This window comes from Ixodes scapularis, unplaced genomic scaffold, assembly GCF_016920785.2.
Source record: "Ixodes scapularis isolate PalLabHiFi unplaced genomic scaffold, ASM1692078v2 PGA_scaffold8__174_contigs__length_109621045, whole genome shotgun sequence".
Classification (NCBI taxonomy): Eukaryota; Metazoa; Arthropoda; class Arachnida; order Ixodida; family Ixodidae; genus Ixodes; species Ixodes scapularis.
In genome coordinates this window covers 81,225,471-81,244,575 of record NW_024609883.1, presented here as the reverse complement: position 1 = coordinate 81,244,575, position 19,105 = coordinate 81,225,471, and the positions used below count along the sequence as shown (strand labels likewise).

Below are 19,105 nucleotides of genomic sequence, written 5' to 3'. Positions count from 1 at the left end.
TGTAACTAAAAGCAAGGGGGGCAAAGAAACCATGAAGACCGAAAGAACAATACCATTATAAAAACAAAAAAGTGTGGCATGTCTTTTTTAATTAAATCTTGCTGCGGCGTTATAGCTGTGCAACGTACAGAGCGAAACAGCGAAGGCTCATGAGCCAGAGACCATCAAAAAAAGAATGGCACATTTCAAACGAAGGGGTTTCAAAACACCCCAGCAGGGGTCCCAGAAGGAGTCCCTGCTGACTTTCGATGAACCGGAAACACGTGCATCCTTGACATATCTTCGTCTTTCGTCAGACGCTGCCCTCGGTAGGTAATGACTCACTGTCCAAGGCAAATCACACCTTAGAACAATAACATCATGGTGCCTTTTAATGTGCGCCCTAACCAACACAAGTCACCGACACAATCCGCATAGTATCTCACATGAACACACTGCCTCTTCTTAGAGGCAGACATTGGGCTTCGGGTCCTGGACCATCCTTGACGGGTAATCCACTTTCGGAACCAAAAGAAACTTTCAATCAACCAGGATTAACGTTGGAAACTCCGGTTTACATTACGAGGCACAAGCTGCTGTACAAGTCCTCTTCGAAGTTGAGCGACGCCGCACGAGATCCCTGGGATGCAATACAGAGAGATACGTCACTTCCGTACACTACATTCATTTCGCTGCCAATCAATCAAGATCTCCACTCTAACCTTGCTCCATAAGGTATGACGTAACCCAACCAGACAGAACAAAGGAAAAGCCCGACGAAGACTGAAAGCTCCTCAGAAGTCACGCAAGTTGTACTTCGCAGCCGCAACGTGAACAGAGGCATCAATAATGAGCAACATCAACATTTAAGCAAAAGCGAAGCAAACCCCGTTGTAGAGAAGCATCGCCAGCAAGAAGGGCAGGTGCGACAATGGGGACCTTTTGGTGCAGTTTCACGATTGACACTTGAGTCACATCTGTTCCGCTAGTGTTAGGTCTACGGGAAATCATACTGCAGGTCAGCAAGATTTTATGGACACGCAGAAACGTTGTACGTGTTGCGTTGAACAGATTCTGCTGTTCCCTTAATTTAGGACATAGAAGACGTGCCCTACAAGGAATAGGTGATCAGCGTGTACTGAATGTATACCAGCCTTTCTCACCAAGAATTATATTTCTTTACTAAGCACATGCTCTCGATCACTTCCGTTGTCCTTGGCGTCCATATTAGCGAGACAGCCAACAGCGCAAAAGAGAGTTTGAAATAACGCTCCCGCATTTGCAATTATATTTACGCGTTTAAAACTGTTTCTTGAATTGGCAAAACAAAAACAAAGTGTTTTTTTTTTTTTTCGCTCCATAGGCCTGGAGGCTATATGAATGTTACTGGCAAATAAGAGTGCTCCGTTAGCATCACTAAATCAGGCCGAGCTGCATGCCGAGACGTAGTCGTCAGAACCGCGAACGTTAGGAGAGTTGACCGACCTGTTCAAAGATCCCGACGTCGCTCATGAGGCCTCGAATAAACTGCAGTTGATGTTAATGCTCCTAGATGTTTGTCATATACTGTCAAAGATCGGCCAAAGAGCTAACAGGGTCTAGGATAGTACCTCCATCAGACGACAAGGTTCTCGATCGAACTTACGATTACGAGAACGCTAAATTGCAAGAATAAATAAAAGGAGCGTCCGCTTCCAGGAAGTGAACCTGGGGCCTCTGCGCGAAAGCCAAGCACGAAAACCATTCGGCCACGCACGCGCTAACTCGGCGACGCGCGTGGCAATATCTTTCTGAACAAATAATGTTCTACAACCACTTTTTAACTGAAACAAAAAATCTACAACTTTCAAGTAATGTTTTGGCAATCAATGCCATCATTTACATTTTGTTTTCTTGTATGCAGTTCTTATTTTCCCTCGCCTTTCAAACAGTTTACAATTTCTGGCCACATGGGATATCCATATCCATGACGTTGGGAGCGGGGGTTAGCGCGGTGGGAGGGGGGGGGGGGGGGGGGGAGGGGGGTTAAGCTTCATATGCCCTCCTCCACCCTCCCCCGGCTACGCCTCTGAAAACTTCCGAGAACTGAGTGTTTCATATAAAATCAAATATAATATGTTATCCTAAGTGATAATAGAATTTAGCAACCGTAACTAACCGACAGTGTAGCGATGCCTGGGCCATCAGTTTCCCTTATAATAAAGCGATTAGCTATTGGCGCAAATGCCTCTCGTCTTGCTGAAATGTAGCATGCTAAGCAGGTTGGCACAGTTAGGTGCAAATGATGCAGATCAATCTCTCAGTGATGCAATTGGTTTGTCGTTTTGGGGCATTTTTTCGGACCAGCCAAAAGCCCATTTTAGATTAACAAACATAACTTTTGGAGCACAATGCACACTCCATTCTTTCATTTCACTGCTAATACTTCAAGTGAATTGGTATACAGCCCAGTTGAAGGGCACTGCTTCTTTGACTCCCCACTTTCGTGTAACCACTTGTTAGCCTCCAGTGCAAAGCATAATTATACTACAAAGGTAATTTAATCACCTTTGTAGCTCAATTATCCACATTGATGGAATTTTAGGTGTAATTTTATGATATTACAAAATCAGCATGTGACTGACAAATATCAAATATGCATTAGTCTACCTGATCTGATTAAGGTTATTTCCAAACTTTGACTCCACTGCATTGGTGGCCTATAGTGTGGAGACCACTAATGGAAAAGCTGGGTTGCACCTATATGTAGCCCGTCTATTCCAAATCAATGTTATTCATGAATTCTCACCTTACACCCAAGTTACAGAAATTATTTACTTAAACTACAAATTTGAAAACTAAACACTAGCAAATGCTGCACGCAACTTGTCAGAATGCTGCCGTCTATCATATAGACTAACCACGGCTTTACTTTGCAAGGATTACTGCAAGGTAGGGAAGTTGTCACATCTACATTCACTAACCCATTTTATTTTTTTATTTTTTTTAGAAAGCTAACGTACGATTCTGCATCGTCCCCCTCTGGAGTACTTATCCACGAGCTGCGTGGCGGCGAAGCAAGATACGCAAAATGGCTATGTCTACTCCGCGGGTGTTAACCACTCCACAAGGCACCAGTGCATGGTGAGAAGCGCACTCAACAAGGAAACTATAGCCCGGCGGAACAGACCTTGAGTGAGAAATATCGCTAAAAGTCCACATAGCGTATATGTATGCGATACGAAAATCAAACCGAATAATACATTATACTAAGCGATAATCAAAACTTTAGAAAATTCGGAAAAGCTTACCGTGACGACTCGGCAATGTGGCGGCGCTTGAGCTATAAGTTTCCGTACTGATAAAAGCGAGATCAACTTTTGGTACAATGCTGGCGCGAATTCTCCTTCAGAGTTCTACAAAAATACAGCAAAATGAGCGGTTGTCTGATGTAGGTTAAGAAAAGCAGAACAAGCCCGTTCCCCATAACTCAGTGCTAGCTATGATTAGTGGTTTGTTCTAGTGATGGGCCGAACTTTTGCCGAATCGAAAATTCGGCGCCACCGAATCTTGAGATTCGGCAAAGCAGAATTTTTACCGAACTTTTCTATAGATTTGGCAAAGATTCGGCAAAAATGCATCGCTAATAGACTTAAAAGTTTATATATCGTCTTTTCGTGCGAAAAAAAAGTGTTTAGGTTCTTTTTTAATGCACACTAACGCAGTTATTAGTAAATAAGGTGATATTCTACAAGATAATTGTATCGGTGTCATTTTTGTGCGCTTGCTGGTAATTTTAAAGTGACTTTTTGCAGAAGTGGTGTGACAAGGCGGTTGGGTAGTAGCGGCCGCAGTCATGATACGCGAGTTTCGGTTTTGAGGCCTAAAGCGCAAGCCTGCAGGTGTGTATTGTTGAAATAAAGGTTGTAACACTGTGTTCTCACTTTGTCTGCGAGTCACCGTTTCGTGCGCGAAAATGAATGCAACGGCTGCTGAACCTTCACCAGAAGAGATAACAATATTATTGTAAATAAGCATGTTTTACGATTGGAGACACTTCAGCTTTGCATATGCAAGTATGCGTCCCATATTCGCAACGTCTCATTTTTAACAGTTAAAATGCCGGTTTCTGATGTTAGGACACACGGGACGTCTAGGAAGATAAGAAGGGTCAAGAATGTCGGATGTGCAACATGGAGCATGATAGTTCTGTGTTTAATTTTATGAAGATAGTGAAAACCGCGAAATAACACTAATTGAAAAGCAATATTATCTTGTTTTGGCACAACTATCTGTGAGCCGAAAACAGGATTGCTATAATGGCGAGGAGTGCTCTAAAGTGCTTGTCAGTCAATATGCAACACCTCGTTGCATCACTGGAAAGATCAAATGAAAATCCCGTTATCTGGAACGCACCGCAAAATGTGTCACTTGCTCAGTGGACTGCGTCGTTTTTGGGTAAATTTCTGGTCGACCTTCTGTTCTTGAGGCAGAAAATATTGAAGAGAACCACATTCGCAAAGGCTGACAAACACAGTAACCATGTCGCCTTCTCCGCACCTTGCCGTAGCCGCTGGCAGTACTCTAAACTGTACGATGGTAAATCGCACGGTGTCCATTTGCAATCCAGATCCCCGTCGTTTTCTCGCGCGTGCACAGACGTTTGCCGAATTTTCGCCGAATCTTTGCCGAAATTTTCTTCAAAAGTTCGGCACGTGCCGAACTTAGCGGAATCTGAAGTTCGGCAGATTCGGTTCATCACTAGTTTCTTCCCTCCACTCATCTCCCTTTCAGCCTTCGCTCTGCTACAGTGGAAAGAGTTGAGCACTTTGTGGGAGAAGCCTTTCCTGCTTTTTTTTTTTATGCAACAGACTAGAGCAAGGCAAGCACTTTGGTGCAGCTTGGCACACGTCAAAGTAAGAGCTCGCACTTATGTAGCGATCAAAGAACAGCGCCACTAAAGTTACCGTGAAAGCTAGGCAAACTTCACTGTATCGGTCTTTTGCCCAGCACCCGAACCGAAACGATGATGTACCTGCCCGTTTTCCCGGTCATTTTATTTTAATAACGCCCGCGTTTTTAGAGCCTGAAAAGTGCAAATAATTTCTTTGATGCAGAACGCAATGAGATATTGTAAGGCTAGCTGTACATCGTTAAGAATAAAGTAGACGCTTTGGTATGCATCCTACACCGGGCTATGCTTGCTGACGTCGGCAGATGCATGTCATGTGTGCCTCTGGGGATGGCCATTCCTTTCGTTTCCTGACCTTCTCTAGACATGTGCAAAAAGTGGATTTTGAGTTCGAAGCGAATAGTGGTTTTGCCCGAATATTTTCTAATCGAATATTGAATAGTTTGTCTAAGCCTTTCGCTACTGCGCCATGCTTAAACGAAATCCCAGCTGAACTCGTGAAGGTTGTCCGTCACTAAGCTAACTTAATTTTAATATAACTATATTTAGAGACTGTGGCATCAGAAAGTTTAATGCCTACAATGGAATGGCAAGCCAACGACACACGACATAAAATAAAATTTTCTGTAGGGATGCCCAGCTATACCCAATCGAGGGGATTTTTAAATCTCCCTGTTATATGCAAGGATTCTTTCTTAAATTTAGAATTAAAAAAAAAGCAATGACTAACGATGAATGCAGGTCGGCCTCTCTGCCTAATAGACTTGCATGATATCAACAAATTAATTTTTAAAATTTTATTGCAGAGCAGATATCAATTTATTTGCAAAGTTTCCGTTTCCTTTATGAATACTGTAAACGACTTAATTTTAACCAGGTCCTAATTTTCGCGAATTTCGCGAATCGCCTACAATTCGCAAAAAAATAGGTCCCGCAAAACAATTCCAGTAAAATGTAAACACGTTAGATTCTATATTGAGATCCCACCACATCGCGAAAATTAGAAACTGCGAATTACTCCAAAACTTCAGCTTTGACCTAAATCGCGAAATACGGAGCATGCGAACAATAGGTCATTCACAGTACACCATGCCGGTGCGTGCACCGTCCTGTTTTGAAAGTGTGCTTTCTTCCAGAGCTCGCAGCTGCAATATTTATACTTCTCTAAGTGTTGATTGCGGCGGGTTAGCCCCGTCGAGTGTGCTTCTTACCAACCACCGGCGAACTGCGGAGACGCAACATCCGCGGAACCAAGCCCCACCGGTGTTACTTCTCCGTAGTGCACCCGTGCTCGGTAAGAAGTACGCTCAACAAAGCCCGCCACGATCAACATATCGAAAAATATTATTATTGCCTTTCATTTCGAAGCAAATATCGAATAGCATATTATTCGAAACTATACTATTCTAAAATTAAAATATTCGCATAATCCTAACCTTTTCTATACTCCAGCCCCAGCAGAGGCTCTTTATAATACAGCTAATCCAGTGCTGTGAATGCCATCAGCTGACTACCCCTCACGTGCATTGCTGAACCTCTCCTGAAAGTTCCTGTGACACCCAGAATGCCTTTGATTGACTTCGGTGACTCGTAGTGCCCTCTGCAATTTTTAAGTTTTAAATACTAAAATATTACCGTATTTTTCAGAGTATAATACACTTTTTTTTTCAAAATTTTCGGCGGTGCGTTTTATACAATGGTGTGTCTTATATGTATATTTTTTTCTTTTTGGCAAACTCTGAAAGAACTCTTGCTGATGCTGATTTGTTGATGCAGATTAACCACACGTTATGAAGTTGCTTCGTGGCAAGTGCATAAATATACCTGCGTCTTATACCACAGGTGTTTCTTATATACTAATTTTTCCTTAAAAACTTGCAAAACGTGGGGGTTCATCTTATACAAAGATGCGTCTTATACACCATAAAATATGGTAATCCCAACGAAAGCAAACAGTCATGGATGACAGGTGAAAATCCTCTTAAAACTCACTTTTCTATAAGGTAAATGACAGGCGAGGGTCATTTCCTTACAGCTTTGTGGATGATAACAGTCATGATTAGGAAACTAGCTTAAAAAGTAGCCTGCACAGTTGCAATGGTAGTTAGCACCATAACATGCACATGCAATGAACACAACATGCCTGCATGCTTTATTAACAGTCATGCGGTTAAGTACACTTGATGGGTTGAACACATACTTCAGGAACAAACCCTAATAAAACAACTGGTCAAAACAAAAAGAAGCTGGTGAAACCAACAATACAACAACTGAGAAGCTCCACTATGATCAACAATCTCGGGCATCTAACTATAAAACACAAGACAAAAAAAATAATGAATAAAACGAATGAAGTTTGGAGCAGTAACGACACCAAAAGCAAAGAACAGCAGTGACACATCAAAATATCTGTTCATCAACATGTCCTTTATCAAACAAAGTACCATGCAGTAAAGAAAGACAATTCACAAACAAATTGATTAGTCAGTATGGCAATGGACAGCTACAGTTCCTTCTGTCACAACACCACCAGTCTTGACTTGGCAGGTCACATCTTGAACTAGATAGCCAAGAGCACATGGAGCCACGTGGCTGACACAGAAATGCACCTGATCTACAGAATGCCAACTCACGGTAGCCATAAACGCTGAAGACAACACTGCTTCTTGTACAGGCCTTCTTTTCACCAGATACTCACAGCTCCCCTAGTTTTCCCAATCTAAATCGTCACAACAGCTAGGAGTCACTAAATCTCCATCAAGTACCTAACGCCAATCTTTAATAAACACACTAGGGCAGCAAAAATCTTTTCTAGTCACTCTTTTGCCGACACAGTCACTTGCTGACCAACAGACTAAAACAGCCGCAGCTCCCGGATTCGGCGCAGGCGGGTTCATGACTATGGGACAACCTTAACAATGGAGGTAGAGTTTATGGAGGCACAACATTTGGCCGCTAGCTTCAGCGTTAAAAGTTGAGCACATGCGCATTATCCAGAGCGTCATGAACGTTTGCCGTTGTAGATGGGCAGATGGGACTCTGTGGGGAGGCACTAAACACCGGGGCAACTCTGCGGCACCCTCGACCTCCCGCAAACAAGGTGCGAAGAGAAGTCTCAGTCGCTGGCGGACTCGTAAGGTGTGTTTGTGAAAATCAAGCTACCACTATAGTCTGCCAGCTTGTAGACATTCGACAGCTGGAAGAGACAGAAAGGAGGCCAGTGGCAAGAGCCGAATTACTCCATCGTTGTCATGATAGTTCACACTATGGTGCACTAACGACAATATTGTAGTCAGCTTTGAGGGAGAGGCCTGTTGGGAATCTATGTAGTATCTAAGCTCACGCCACTAGCTCTGGTGGGAGATAGTTGGTTTGGGAGCAATGTATTTACAATGCAAGGAGATTTGCAAAATTGATTTGTGTTCAGGTTGTACCTAAAACTAGGATAGACCTCTTGCATGCCCAGACCAGCAATATAAATCATTATCGTTCACAATCATCACTGAACTTGGCATGATGCCATCAGGGGGTGGTGTCAACAACCACAATGTGTCAATGCACAGTCTTGCCCCTGTCATAAGTAAAAGCAGCTTCTGCTCTCAAACGTTTCTTTGACAACAATATTCTTGCACAACTGTATCAATGTAATTGCATCATTTAAAGACGCCTTCCTGTCAAACTTTCTTGCTAATTTCTGCAAAGCTACTTGATGCCTTCAGGACACTGGGGTGCCAACAGACTCTAAAAGGGAAAGCCTTCAACCAGGAAAGGTGAAAACAAGACAAAAGAGAAGGTATAAAAGTCTTTATAAGCCTTGAGTCAACCCTTTGACAGCACTGGAGTGCATAGAGCCTTTGTGGCAGTTGCAATCCACACATGCCCAGTTAGTACATTAGTGGCACAATGTAGCAATGCACTGCCCAACATGCACACATTTTTACTGGTACAGACATGGCCACAGCACACCCACACAAGGACAGATGTAACAGCTCCAGTAGACACAAGACCAGCAGTTCCCAAGAAGTACAAATGTGACCAGCCAACACCAGAAATCAAAGTTGAAGAGGAGAGTGTCCTTCAGCAGTGAAGATGAAAAGCAGCCAACATGGTTTCAATGAACAGAGCTCTCAAGTAAAAACCACCTGTAGCATATGACACCAACACTCAAGGGCAGGAAAACCTTCCAAAGTTGGAAAGTGAAATTGGAAGTTAAGAAAATCAGGCGTAAGAAATAAAATGCACACAACACTGAACAGATGATGTCTACAGGATGACACTGAGTCATGTAAGTCTCACACCTAATTTCAAACCAGGAACAGTACTGATCAAACATCTCTATCACAAAGTCTTGCTTATACTCCAAAGGTTATTCTATCCACACTCTGTGTGAGGGCTTCTGCCAGTTGCACCAAGGCATGCAGGAGAAGCGGCTCCTCCTACTGCTTCCACTTCTTTGCATGCCTCAGTGCAACCAGACGACGCCTTCCACACAGGCTGTCAGTTGAAAGTTAAGGCCGTTACATGTGGACGGATTGTACAAAACTGAAGAGAGACGTGTTCTCAATTTCGTTTCGTCAAGTATGAATTCCACTAATGTCTAAATTAACCTGTCTGTGTGTACAAATAAAAAGAACACCATGACTGTGTGTATCTAAATGGCTCTATGTCATAAATAGGAAACAGGATGAAAACAGTGCTAAGACAACACACGAACACGGGAGGTCATGACAACGACAGCAGAACAGCCGAAAGAATTCGCAGTCTTTGGACAAAGAAAACACATATCACACAACAGGACAGAGAGCTGCTCTTTCACATTCAGTAAGACCTGCACAATTCGTATGGCCGGGGTCGGCAATCATCGATCGTAGCAGGCCAAATGGCCGCAGAAATGGACAAGCAGTGGACCAATCGGGGGTACTGGCGGCTTGACAAATCTATCTTACACAAATTTCTTTTTAGCCCGGCAAAAGGCCAAACATGCTTATTGACGACAGTAGTCATGTTCAATCTGTTGGCTTTTACCTGTGAGGAAAGTCTAGCATCACCTTGATATGTTGAGGTAGGTCTATACAAAAAGCATGACAATGTAACAGTCATGCCACTGAGACAATGTGAGTTTAAGTTTCCTTAGATCTAAACATCTTGAGGTGGAGTAGCACTGTATCTAGTCCAGAACCTTGACAGAGTTCTTTATAAAAATCTTTTCAACTCAAAAGAAAAAAGAAATGTTCAAAGTTTTTCGCTGGCAACATCCAACCTGCAAGTCGTAGAATGCCGACCCCCAATGTGAAAATTGACTAATGACTCGATCGCACAAAAGTGTGTCGAAGTGGTACCTGCACCTGCCGGGTAATCAGTTCAGCGAGATTTCCGTTAATTCTGATGTTTGACCATGGAACTCTCACTGGGAATATGCATGCATTTATCACAACTGCTGCACCTGTCGGGTAATCAGTTCAGCGAGATTTCCAATAATTCTGAAGTTTGACCATGGAACTCTTACTAGGAATATGCATGCATTTATCACAACTGACTGGAATGCTGTCATAATTAAAATCTCTAAGCTTATACTCCTTTTAGGACCACACTTCACACACAGCTGCAAATACCTCTAGATCTCTCATAATACGGTAAATAACCTTGTGACTAAACATGCCAACTGTATTTGGCTCACATGGAAGGTAGTATGATAAGTAGTCATAATGAAATCTGATTATGTAGTAATCAAAGTCTAAAACGTCGTTACAGTCGCCGACCGATTTTTCAGACGCCGATAATTTGGATTTGTTCGATATTTTGGATCTAAAGGACGAACCATGGCCCAAAATGATTGATATAGTGCATTTTCAAAACCAATGTTTCGGACAGCTTGAAGTCCGAAAGTTTAATTTTTCAGACAAAATCGTCGCGAGCAATCGGCGTGAAACACCACCGAGAAGCCAACATTTTAGATTCTATATTGGCTGCACATGAATTGGCTTGGTTTGGCAGTGCTACTTGAGTACTTAAGTCCTTGCGCTAGGTGACGCTATACCTATGCCTTTTGTTTTTCTCTAGCTGCAAGTCATTATCATCATTATTGCTAGCATTTTGTTTTGTTCATTCGCCATTCTCCAGTCGTGGACTTGCACCCGTCATCTCGTCTCGGTGAATCGTGTTTTCGAACTACGCTGGCTTGGACGTCATGGTCCCTTCTGTCCTTCCGCTGCCGCAAAGTGTCGCTAAGAAGCATGGAAAGTACTCGACCATAACGCTAGAAAAAAAGGCAGTGATGATAAGCTAATAGGAAGTTGCCAAACGCAAGCGGAGGCATAACTTAAGGCAAGCCACTATTGGCGGCTTTTTTAAGCCCGCTTAGACGTAATAAAGGCAAGTATCTTTTTTTATCTGCTGATGTTTCGGACTGCTCTATTATTCGGATGTTTTTCCGGTCCCTGCAAAGTCCAAAAAATCGGTCGGCGACTATCCTTCACAAAAATATAAGGAGGTTCCTCTATATTTTGATTAAAAATCACTAAACATTAGGGTGAGAGCTACTCACCTAACTGAAGTCCCAGCAAACTCCACTGTCATAAAATATTGTAAGATCGTAAGAAAGTAGTTTAAAATGTTCACAACATTAGGTGTTATACCCCTGTCAGATGAGCGATTTATATTGGCATTTGGCAAAATGCCCATCAAATGATCAGCCAATTAACTGATCATCCTTATAATTAAGTTCCATGCGATGTGCGCTGGGTCGCCGATTCTTTTAACTGCCTTTTGCCTTTGATATCTTGATCCGACAGGGGTATAAGTATGATCAAAATTTAGGACTTAAAGCCAGCTCATATAATGTGTGGAATGTCAGGAACACAAACAAAAGAATGTGACTCACTCTGCTATAAATTCCAAAGGACCCTGAGACAGCAGCCACATTATAGTAGCATGTTAACTGTTGTTTCATTCATTATGGATGTTTACCATATAAGGCAGAAGATGACTAACCCACCCAACACTTAGCGGACTACAACTATCGTAAAGTGACGAATCACTTAAGCAAGAATTAAACAAAGACAGCTTTAAAAGACAATACATTTTAGATACCAAATATACACCAGTATATGTCTACATTAAGTGCAACATTTAAAAAAAAACTGTCCATGATAGTAAACATCCACTGCAAATCTACAGAAAAAGAAAAGCAGAAATCAGGAACTAGACGTAAAACAACTCTCTTCATAATTAAGAGTTTGCCAAATCAATCATTGGCTTTACAACAAAAACTTTTAAGACCCTTCAGAAAAACAGGTCGCTTTATAATAAAGAAAAGCTCAGATATGTAACTTAGCCAAGTCCAAAGTTTAAGTAAAACTTAAGTGCACTGCTTGAATCAGAGGCCCTTTGCAGCTGCATAGCGTGCCACGTCGTCACGACCGAGACCTTCAGAAACTGTTGATGGTAACCTCACTAGCAGATGCGAGCGGGGCAAGAAAGTGCAGACGCCTTTTTACCATCTCTTCCGAGCCGCTGTTCTTCCTCGGCGTCTCGGGAAGGCCGTCTTCGTCTCCCGGATCCATGGCACTCAATTCCTGAGATGAAGCACAAACCGTTTACCTTTGATTTTGAAACACGCCCGATCGAACCTCACTAAGATGTAGGTAACTGCTGCACCATCCCATGTAACCAACGTTGTTAGACCTATCAGTTGAAAGGCTCCACGGAAGAGCATCGTTTGAAAGAGGTTCTTCTCTTTTTCCTGCACATGAGCAGGTACAGTCGAATGCCGTTCCTGGCACCTGCAGTGGCAATGCTTCAACAAGCAATGGAGGAAAAACATTTTCGAACGATGCTCTTTTCGCGGAAACTTTGTTTACGCGAAAAGTTTGTTGTTTGTTTTGTTTAAGTGTCAGAAAAGAATCTTTTCCCACTGCAGGCAATGAGCATCCAATGTTCCGCCGGCTCCGCCGCTTCTGTCGAGAGGGCAGGCTTATAGCGTCGCAAGCACTACCGAAGGGACGTGACACGAAAAGGCGCTAGGCATTCTAGGAGGCATGTCAACTGACCTTGATCTAATAGTGCTGTAGGTAACAACAATGACTACAAAGAATGGTGCGCCTATCAGTTGCAGTAGAACCTCGTTGGTACCTTCTCAGTTACCATGTTGCTCCAGTTGCTACGTTCATCAATGTCACGAGTGTTTCACAGGCACAAGAATCCTTGTGGAATAATATAGTCTGTGAGAATTGCAAGCCATCTCATCTGTGGGCCCTCAAAAGTGTCTTTGGCCGTTATGTTTGCTCAGATCCTACTTTTTTTTCCTGCAGTTCCCCGAAAAACATGTCATTGAGGTTCTACATGCTGATGCTACCTTCATCTCGCTTGTTTTTTAACTAACGATTAAAGTATTTCAGAAAGATCTGCCACAACACCCCCCGTGACTCACTTTTGTTAGCTAAAAGGTGACACGACTGATTTTTTCTGCATGCAAGAGTTCCTCAAGCCATGTTTCTTTACAGTGCAGTGCACCTATGCACAAAAGAAGAAGCAAAACTGCTCAGGTGGGGCATGTGCTATTCATCAACTAGAATTTTGTTTATGCAAAAGTAACCAAGACTGGACTGCTTTCTCTTGATGCACCCAAGAGAAGGCAAAAAGCAAAAAGTAAGCAAACAGCAAAAAGTAAGCAAAAAGCAAAAGTAAGCAAAGGTGCTTACTTTTACAAAAAGCAAAAGTAAGCAAAAAGTAAAAAATGAGCAAAAGGACTAGACGCCCTTCTCTCAGTGCGCTTAAGAGAAAGCCGTCTGGTTGTTTTGGGACACCAGAAAAAATAAACATTATTACTATACAAAGCTTACAATACACATTACACATTACTTAGAAAAAAAAAAAAAAAAACAGCCGTTATGCTTATTTGTCAAAAATGTATAAAACAGAATGAGAAAACTAACTGAGGGTTCTTTTCATTCATCTCGTCATTCATCTCGTTTGAGATGAATGACGAGATGAATGACGAGATGAAAGGTGTTCCTCCTTTCTGCAGTAGAAAGGAGGAACACCTTTCTACTGCAGTAATGCAAAGGGAAAAGAATTTTTTCCAAGCAGGGAAGGAATGCCTTATCTTTTTAGAGTCTCCACTTGAAGAAAAAAGAACCTACATTCCTATATGTCTCTGAACAGAAAATGTTCAAAATCGGCCAATTAAATACTTTACGATTTTTTAAGACAAGAAATATTTTCTCTTGGCACGTGTACAGACTCAGCCTCACCGCAGACGTCAGGAGTCCGCTGTCGGCGGCAGGGTCCCATTCGAGCTCCTGAGACGCTGTTGACACAGGCCGTTTGGACTTCAAGTCCCCTGCACGCATGTAAACCTCAGCATGAAACATGCATCGCCCTTCCCATGAAAACTAAGACGACATTAGCAGCAAATTGCAGGTAGCTGGAATCATTTGAATGATATGTACTACATACAAACAAGTTGAACTACTTATGATTATTAAGTAGTAAAGTATGTAACTCAGAGAAATGTCTTAGTTGTGGATATGGCAGACCAGGTGTATAGTAAGTGATAGGTATGGTACCAAAAGCTTGTTTGGGTTATTGAAAGTGGAGGTCCCTTGTGCAGATGTAAAATATTGTGAGAGTTATTATTATTATGACACCTTTTTCCACGCCCCCACTATAACCTACCCTCACACAAAGGCCAATCCTCAAAGGCCAATTTAGGCCAGGCATGTTTGTTTCAGACAGCTCACAACCGGCATCTATAATTCATATACTAAAAATTTTAGAAAAAAAAAAAAGAAGTCTTGATAAAAGGAGTTCTATGGAAGCATTAAAACAAAATATTGCCGCGTGCATGGTGAAGTTGGCAATGCATATGGCTGCCATGCAGACGAACAGGATGCAAACCTTGTGCCAATTCTAGTTGGCCCAGATCTTCATTTTATAATTCTTCTTATATAACTCTTCTGGAAAGCTCCAGCTCATTCTCGGCTGTTATAGAATTCTGGTTCGGAACATATGCACCGCGTGCATAAAAGCAGCAGTAATGCGCTGTTCGGATGAGTCACCCTTCTGTTACTGACGCAAGAGGCTGGCACCTTTCTTTTTAAGTTTGTAGGCACAAGCTGCCTCATTAGATGTTTATTTTCAGTTTCACATTCATTTGCTATTTTTGTTTTGACAATTAATGCAAGAACTACCTTTCATGTATTTTACATTTTTTAAGACAGTTATGTTCAAACATTTGGCTTCAAGTTATCATAAAGAAGGAGTTTACATCAAAGATTTTCGCTTATGCAAGAATGCACAGACAAGGAGCCTAAGCATTCTCTTTCGTTTGATGACCACTGCCTTCGTGCTAGCCATTTGTAGGCCCATTCACCAGGATCCAGATCTATACAAAAGCAAAGTGCAATAGTCAAAATGATCATGCAACAAAGTTGCACTCCAGAATATGTAACATTTAAACACCGAAGTAACAAAATACATGGCAAGTGAATAGCAGAAAACTGAAGAACCTAGTTTACATCCATTACACCCTCACAAAATTCTGCTCAGGCCATTGCCTTCTTCTTCTCTGAATTAACTTTTGGAGAATATACCTTGGTACATTTTTACACGGAGCACAAGTTTGTCTGCTTCTTTTGCACGGGTTGTGGTGACAGCAGAATGCTGAGCTCTGATTGGCTCTGATTGGAGGATAGTGGGTAGACCACAAAGCAAGCTGCCTTGAGGCCTACCCACTATACTTCAATCAGGGCCAATCAGAGTTTGGTGTACTGACGTCACCACAACCCCTGCAAAAGAAGCAGACAAACTTGTGCTCCGCATTGAGGAAGGAGTGCACGTACAAGACCTAAACAACTTAAATAAAAAAAAAAAAAAAATGTGCTCTTTTGAAACGCACCAGTGCACATTCTTCTTGGTACCTCACCTAGACCATTGACGATGGGCGAAAGTGCCAGAGGTGTGGAGTTCCGGTTGTTCAGGATGGGCTTGGGAGGACTGCTATTCATGGCAATGGATGGAGACCTCGCCTTCACGATGTCCACGGAGGGCCGAGGTGTCGACGACAACATCTCGTTTTTCGTCTGTGGCAGCGGCCGATAGTCGTTGTTCCGGCTGCTGAAGCTCACCGCTGAGTGATAAAAATTATATAAAAATTTTCATATGTTCTACCACACAATAGTTGCAAGGACACTTGCACTGTAGGCAAGCAGTCTTTCTGTAGGCATCAATAGAACAGCAGAAACATTTATTCTAGAGGTTCTCAAGCTTTGATATCTTGAAGAACAGCTCTTGACTGATGGCCAGGAAACCCCATCCAATCTATGCATTGATCCAATAAAGCAGTGCAGAAGTCTGCAGACTTTATGAACAGTAATGCACATATTAGGAAGTGTTTGGAACACAAACTGGAGGAACACTTTACTTGGGGACGGGAACGACCGAACAAATTTGGGGACCTGGGAAAGCCTTGAGGGTACTCTGGGGAACCCCTGAAAAATTCCATTGGACAACTCGTCTCGTACTATTGAAAATCAAGTTTCTCCTGGTGCCCCTCTGTGATGCAGGAAAGCGCCACCGAGTCTTGTAAGGAGGCAAAGGCATGCGTCGCTCCCTTGCAGTAGAAGGCAAATATAAAAAAAAGCTATGCATGCATCGTTCATGTTAAAAGCAGTTATTGAAAAAAAAAAATTTAGAAACCGACATGAACAATTTCTACAACCTAACATGCATTAGCGCTACGTCCGTGTCACTTCTTTGTCTGGTCCTTGTCTTTTTGCGCTGTTTTTAGTTCCGAAGTATGTACCAACTCGCCCAAGCCTCAACTTTTGCAATCCCAAATAAAAGTAAAGTTGACTAGGGGTCTGGGAATGCTTGAAGTGTCACCTTTCACAGGAGAGTTGTTGGACTTGCGCTTGGGAGGGTTGGCAGTGCTGTAGGAACCCCCGCCACGCCGGAAGTAGGACATGTCCTCACGGAGCTTCTGGTGCTTGTGGCGCTTCTGGAGCCGCCAGGCGTACAGGAAGACGCCAATGAGGACCACAATAAGCACCACTGCCATGATCACAGCCACTCCTGCAAAGAACAGACAACAGGTCACAACAAAGGGAAGAGTACAGATGAGGTACTGGGTCCCACAAGAGCCGGCTAAGTTGGAAGAGATGAAAAGCATCAGCAGAACACAAGCAGACGGCGTTGTTCAGGCGGTGGTATCAAACATAGCACACTCGCACCAAATATGTACAAACTCATCTTTGAAAGCGACCCGCACTTGTTTCAGAAGTTTTGTCTGATTTGAGCAAAGCCAGAACCTAGAAAACTTCCTACGTCTAGTGGCCCACTGATAAAAATACCCAAGAAAATAAGCTCTTAAGTAGGACAAAACACTAGTATTATGAGGTCAGCATAGTTAACTGCTCGAATGCCTGTTCCAAGTACATGCTGGTGATATATGGCGTGCTATCAGTGAAGGAGATTAATCGTACCTTGATTGATGCTTGAGGTATACTTTCTACTTTGTGAGTAGCAAGTGCAGTTTGAGCATCTGTATTGATTAGGAAGAATGCTCTACAACATTTTGGAGCATGAATACTTCAACTTTAGCTCAAGGACGATTTCCAGGGACTTTATACAGAAAGTGCAATGGCTCACCTCCAGTTACATTTCTCTAATTCAGTCTGCTGAGTGAAACTATAGTACTGATGAAACAACTTGGATGATTTGCACATGACCCTACTTGTTGAACCAAGAGCTAAGTTGCTGTTCTTCCACAATAAGTTAATTTCATTGCATCAACTTTGGTTTCTTTATTTCATTAACAATATGTTTGGTGGAAACAAATAGGCACAAAAAAATATTGCCCTGAAAAAGTACTTGTCCTTCATTTTTATAATAGAGCAATGCTAGATGAGGCAAGCCGAGTTTTCTGCAATGCATAAATGAATGTGTATGTGCTGAAGAGACCTCAGACTCTCTCCTAATGTAATGCTAGCAGTTAGAATAAGATGCCAAAGCTTCAAAATTAAGAACAAATGTATATATTTCAATTTTCAAAATTAAAAACACAATTACAGAAGAAAAAAAATCACTTCCGAGTGTCTAAGAATACAGAACAAAACAATGAGCGACCAAAAGTATTAGAGGTTTTGCAGGCTGCGAGAGGCTAGCCAAGAGAAGAATGTCAAGGCTTACGTGTGCTTGTTGCTTTTGCATAGAGCAACTTCGTTGCTTGTGGGTGGAAAAAGTTGTTTTTATAGGGCACCAGTACGGGATTGACCCTATGCCATTCGGGAACATTTACCTGAAAGAAAGCGCGAAGCCACAAAATCAAACAATTTCATTGAGGCTCCCCAAGACTAGAAAGTAAAAAGCAAAGCCAGCTTCTTTTTTTTATTTGGTAGTGTGACACCAAGCATGATCCATGACAAATGAATCGAAATGTTTACAAGTTCAACTTTTCGATAATGCATATCGTATATAATCGCACGTATGGGCCGCGTTTGTGTAAGGGCCGCACCCCCCCCCCCCCTCCTGCCCCCCTATTTAAATCAAAATATATAAAAAGAAATAGATTTGAAAAAATATTGTGTATGTATCGGTCGTCCCCCCTTTTCCAAGGTGTGCTGACCACCGCTTCCGCAGAGTGCCGTATGCTCCGCCGTCAATACCCCGCCATATTTGTGCCTCTGCTTGTGCTTTTTGTAGTGTTTTGAAGTGATTTTGAAGCGCTGATAAGAAAGATTACAGAAGCAAAGCTTTTAAAAGCTGTCTTTTCTATGGTTCTCGCATCCTTCACGGTCGCCTTCCGCTCACGTGACAATAGCGGCTGTGAAATCGGACGCTCGTGTCCGATTTCACAGCAGCTACCATCACATCACACTAGGCTTCGTGAATGTTTTGTTCTGCTAAGTTGGTTTAATTACGCGGGCCCCACAACACGAGGGCAGTAAGCAGGTACTTCCGAAATGTCACTTATGCCCTGGAGTGGGGCGGATGTGCAACGGGTTGCACATATGGTGTCAACAAGATCTGTGTACAGTACCGGACAAAGGGTGCGGTCAAGTACGAGACCCGCGTACGGCGCGAGCTTGCCGGTATGTTACAGTCGCTCGACTTTGGCGTCAAAACGGGCGTTAGGAAAGAAACTCTTTGGAAAAGATGAATAAAGCAAACCCCCAAAAGTCACTTACTGGACGGCTTGAAAGAGCAACTCTAAACACCGTCAACGCCGGTCAGACA

The 19,105-nt window shown here is 42.6% G+C and overlaps 1 protein-coding gene across 6 annotated transcripts in view; it reads right to left on the bottom strand.

Moving 5' to 3' along the window:
• Positions 1 to 353: 353 nt before the first annotated feature.
• The window catches only part of LOC115330706 (contactin-associated protein-like 5), a 112,042-nt gene continuing 93,290 nt past the window's right edge, over positions 354 to 19,105 (bottom strand). For 4 of the 6 annotated variants that reach the window (XM_040220698.3, XM_042286746.1, XM_042286745.1 and 1 more), the window contains 6 exons: positions 18,059 to 18,167; positions 16,754 to 16,942; positions 15,795 to 15,998; positions 14,122 to 14,210; positions 12,367 to 12,444; positions 7,000 to 8,066 (listed from right to left, as the gene is read on the bottom strand). In XM_040220698.3, coding sequence (XP_040076632.3) covers positions 7,986 to 8,066; positions 12,367 to 12,444; positions 14,122 to 14,210; positions 15,795 to 15,998; positions 16,754 to 16,942; positions 18,059 to 18,167 — 750 coding nt within the window. In that variant the 3' untranslated portion in view covers positions 7,000 to 7,985. Of the gene's footprint in view, positions 620 to 6,999; positions 8,067 to 12,366; positions 12,445 to 14,121; positions 14,211 to 15,794; positions 15,999 to 16,753; positions 16,943 to 18,058; positions 18,168 to 19,105 lie in introns of those variants that run through there. The other 2 variants (XM_042286749.1, XM_042286748.1) reach the window with 1 other exon arrangement.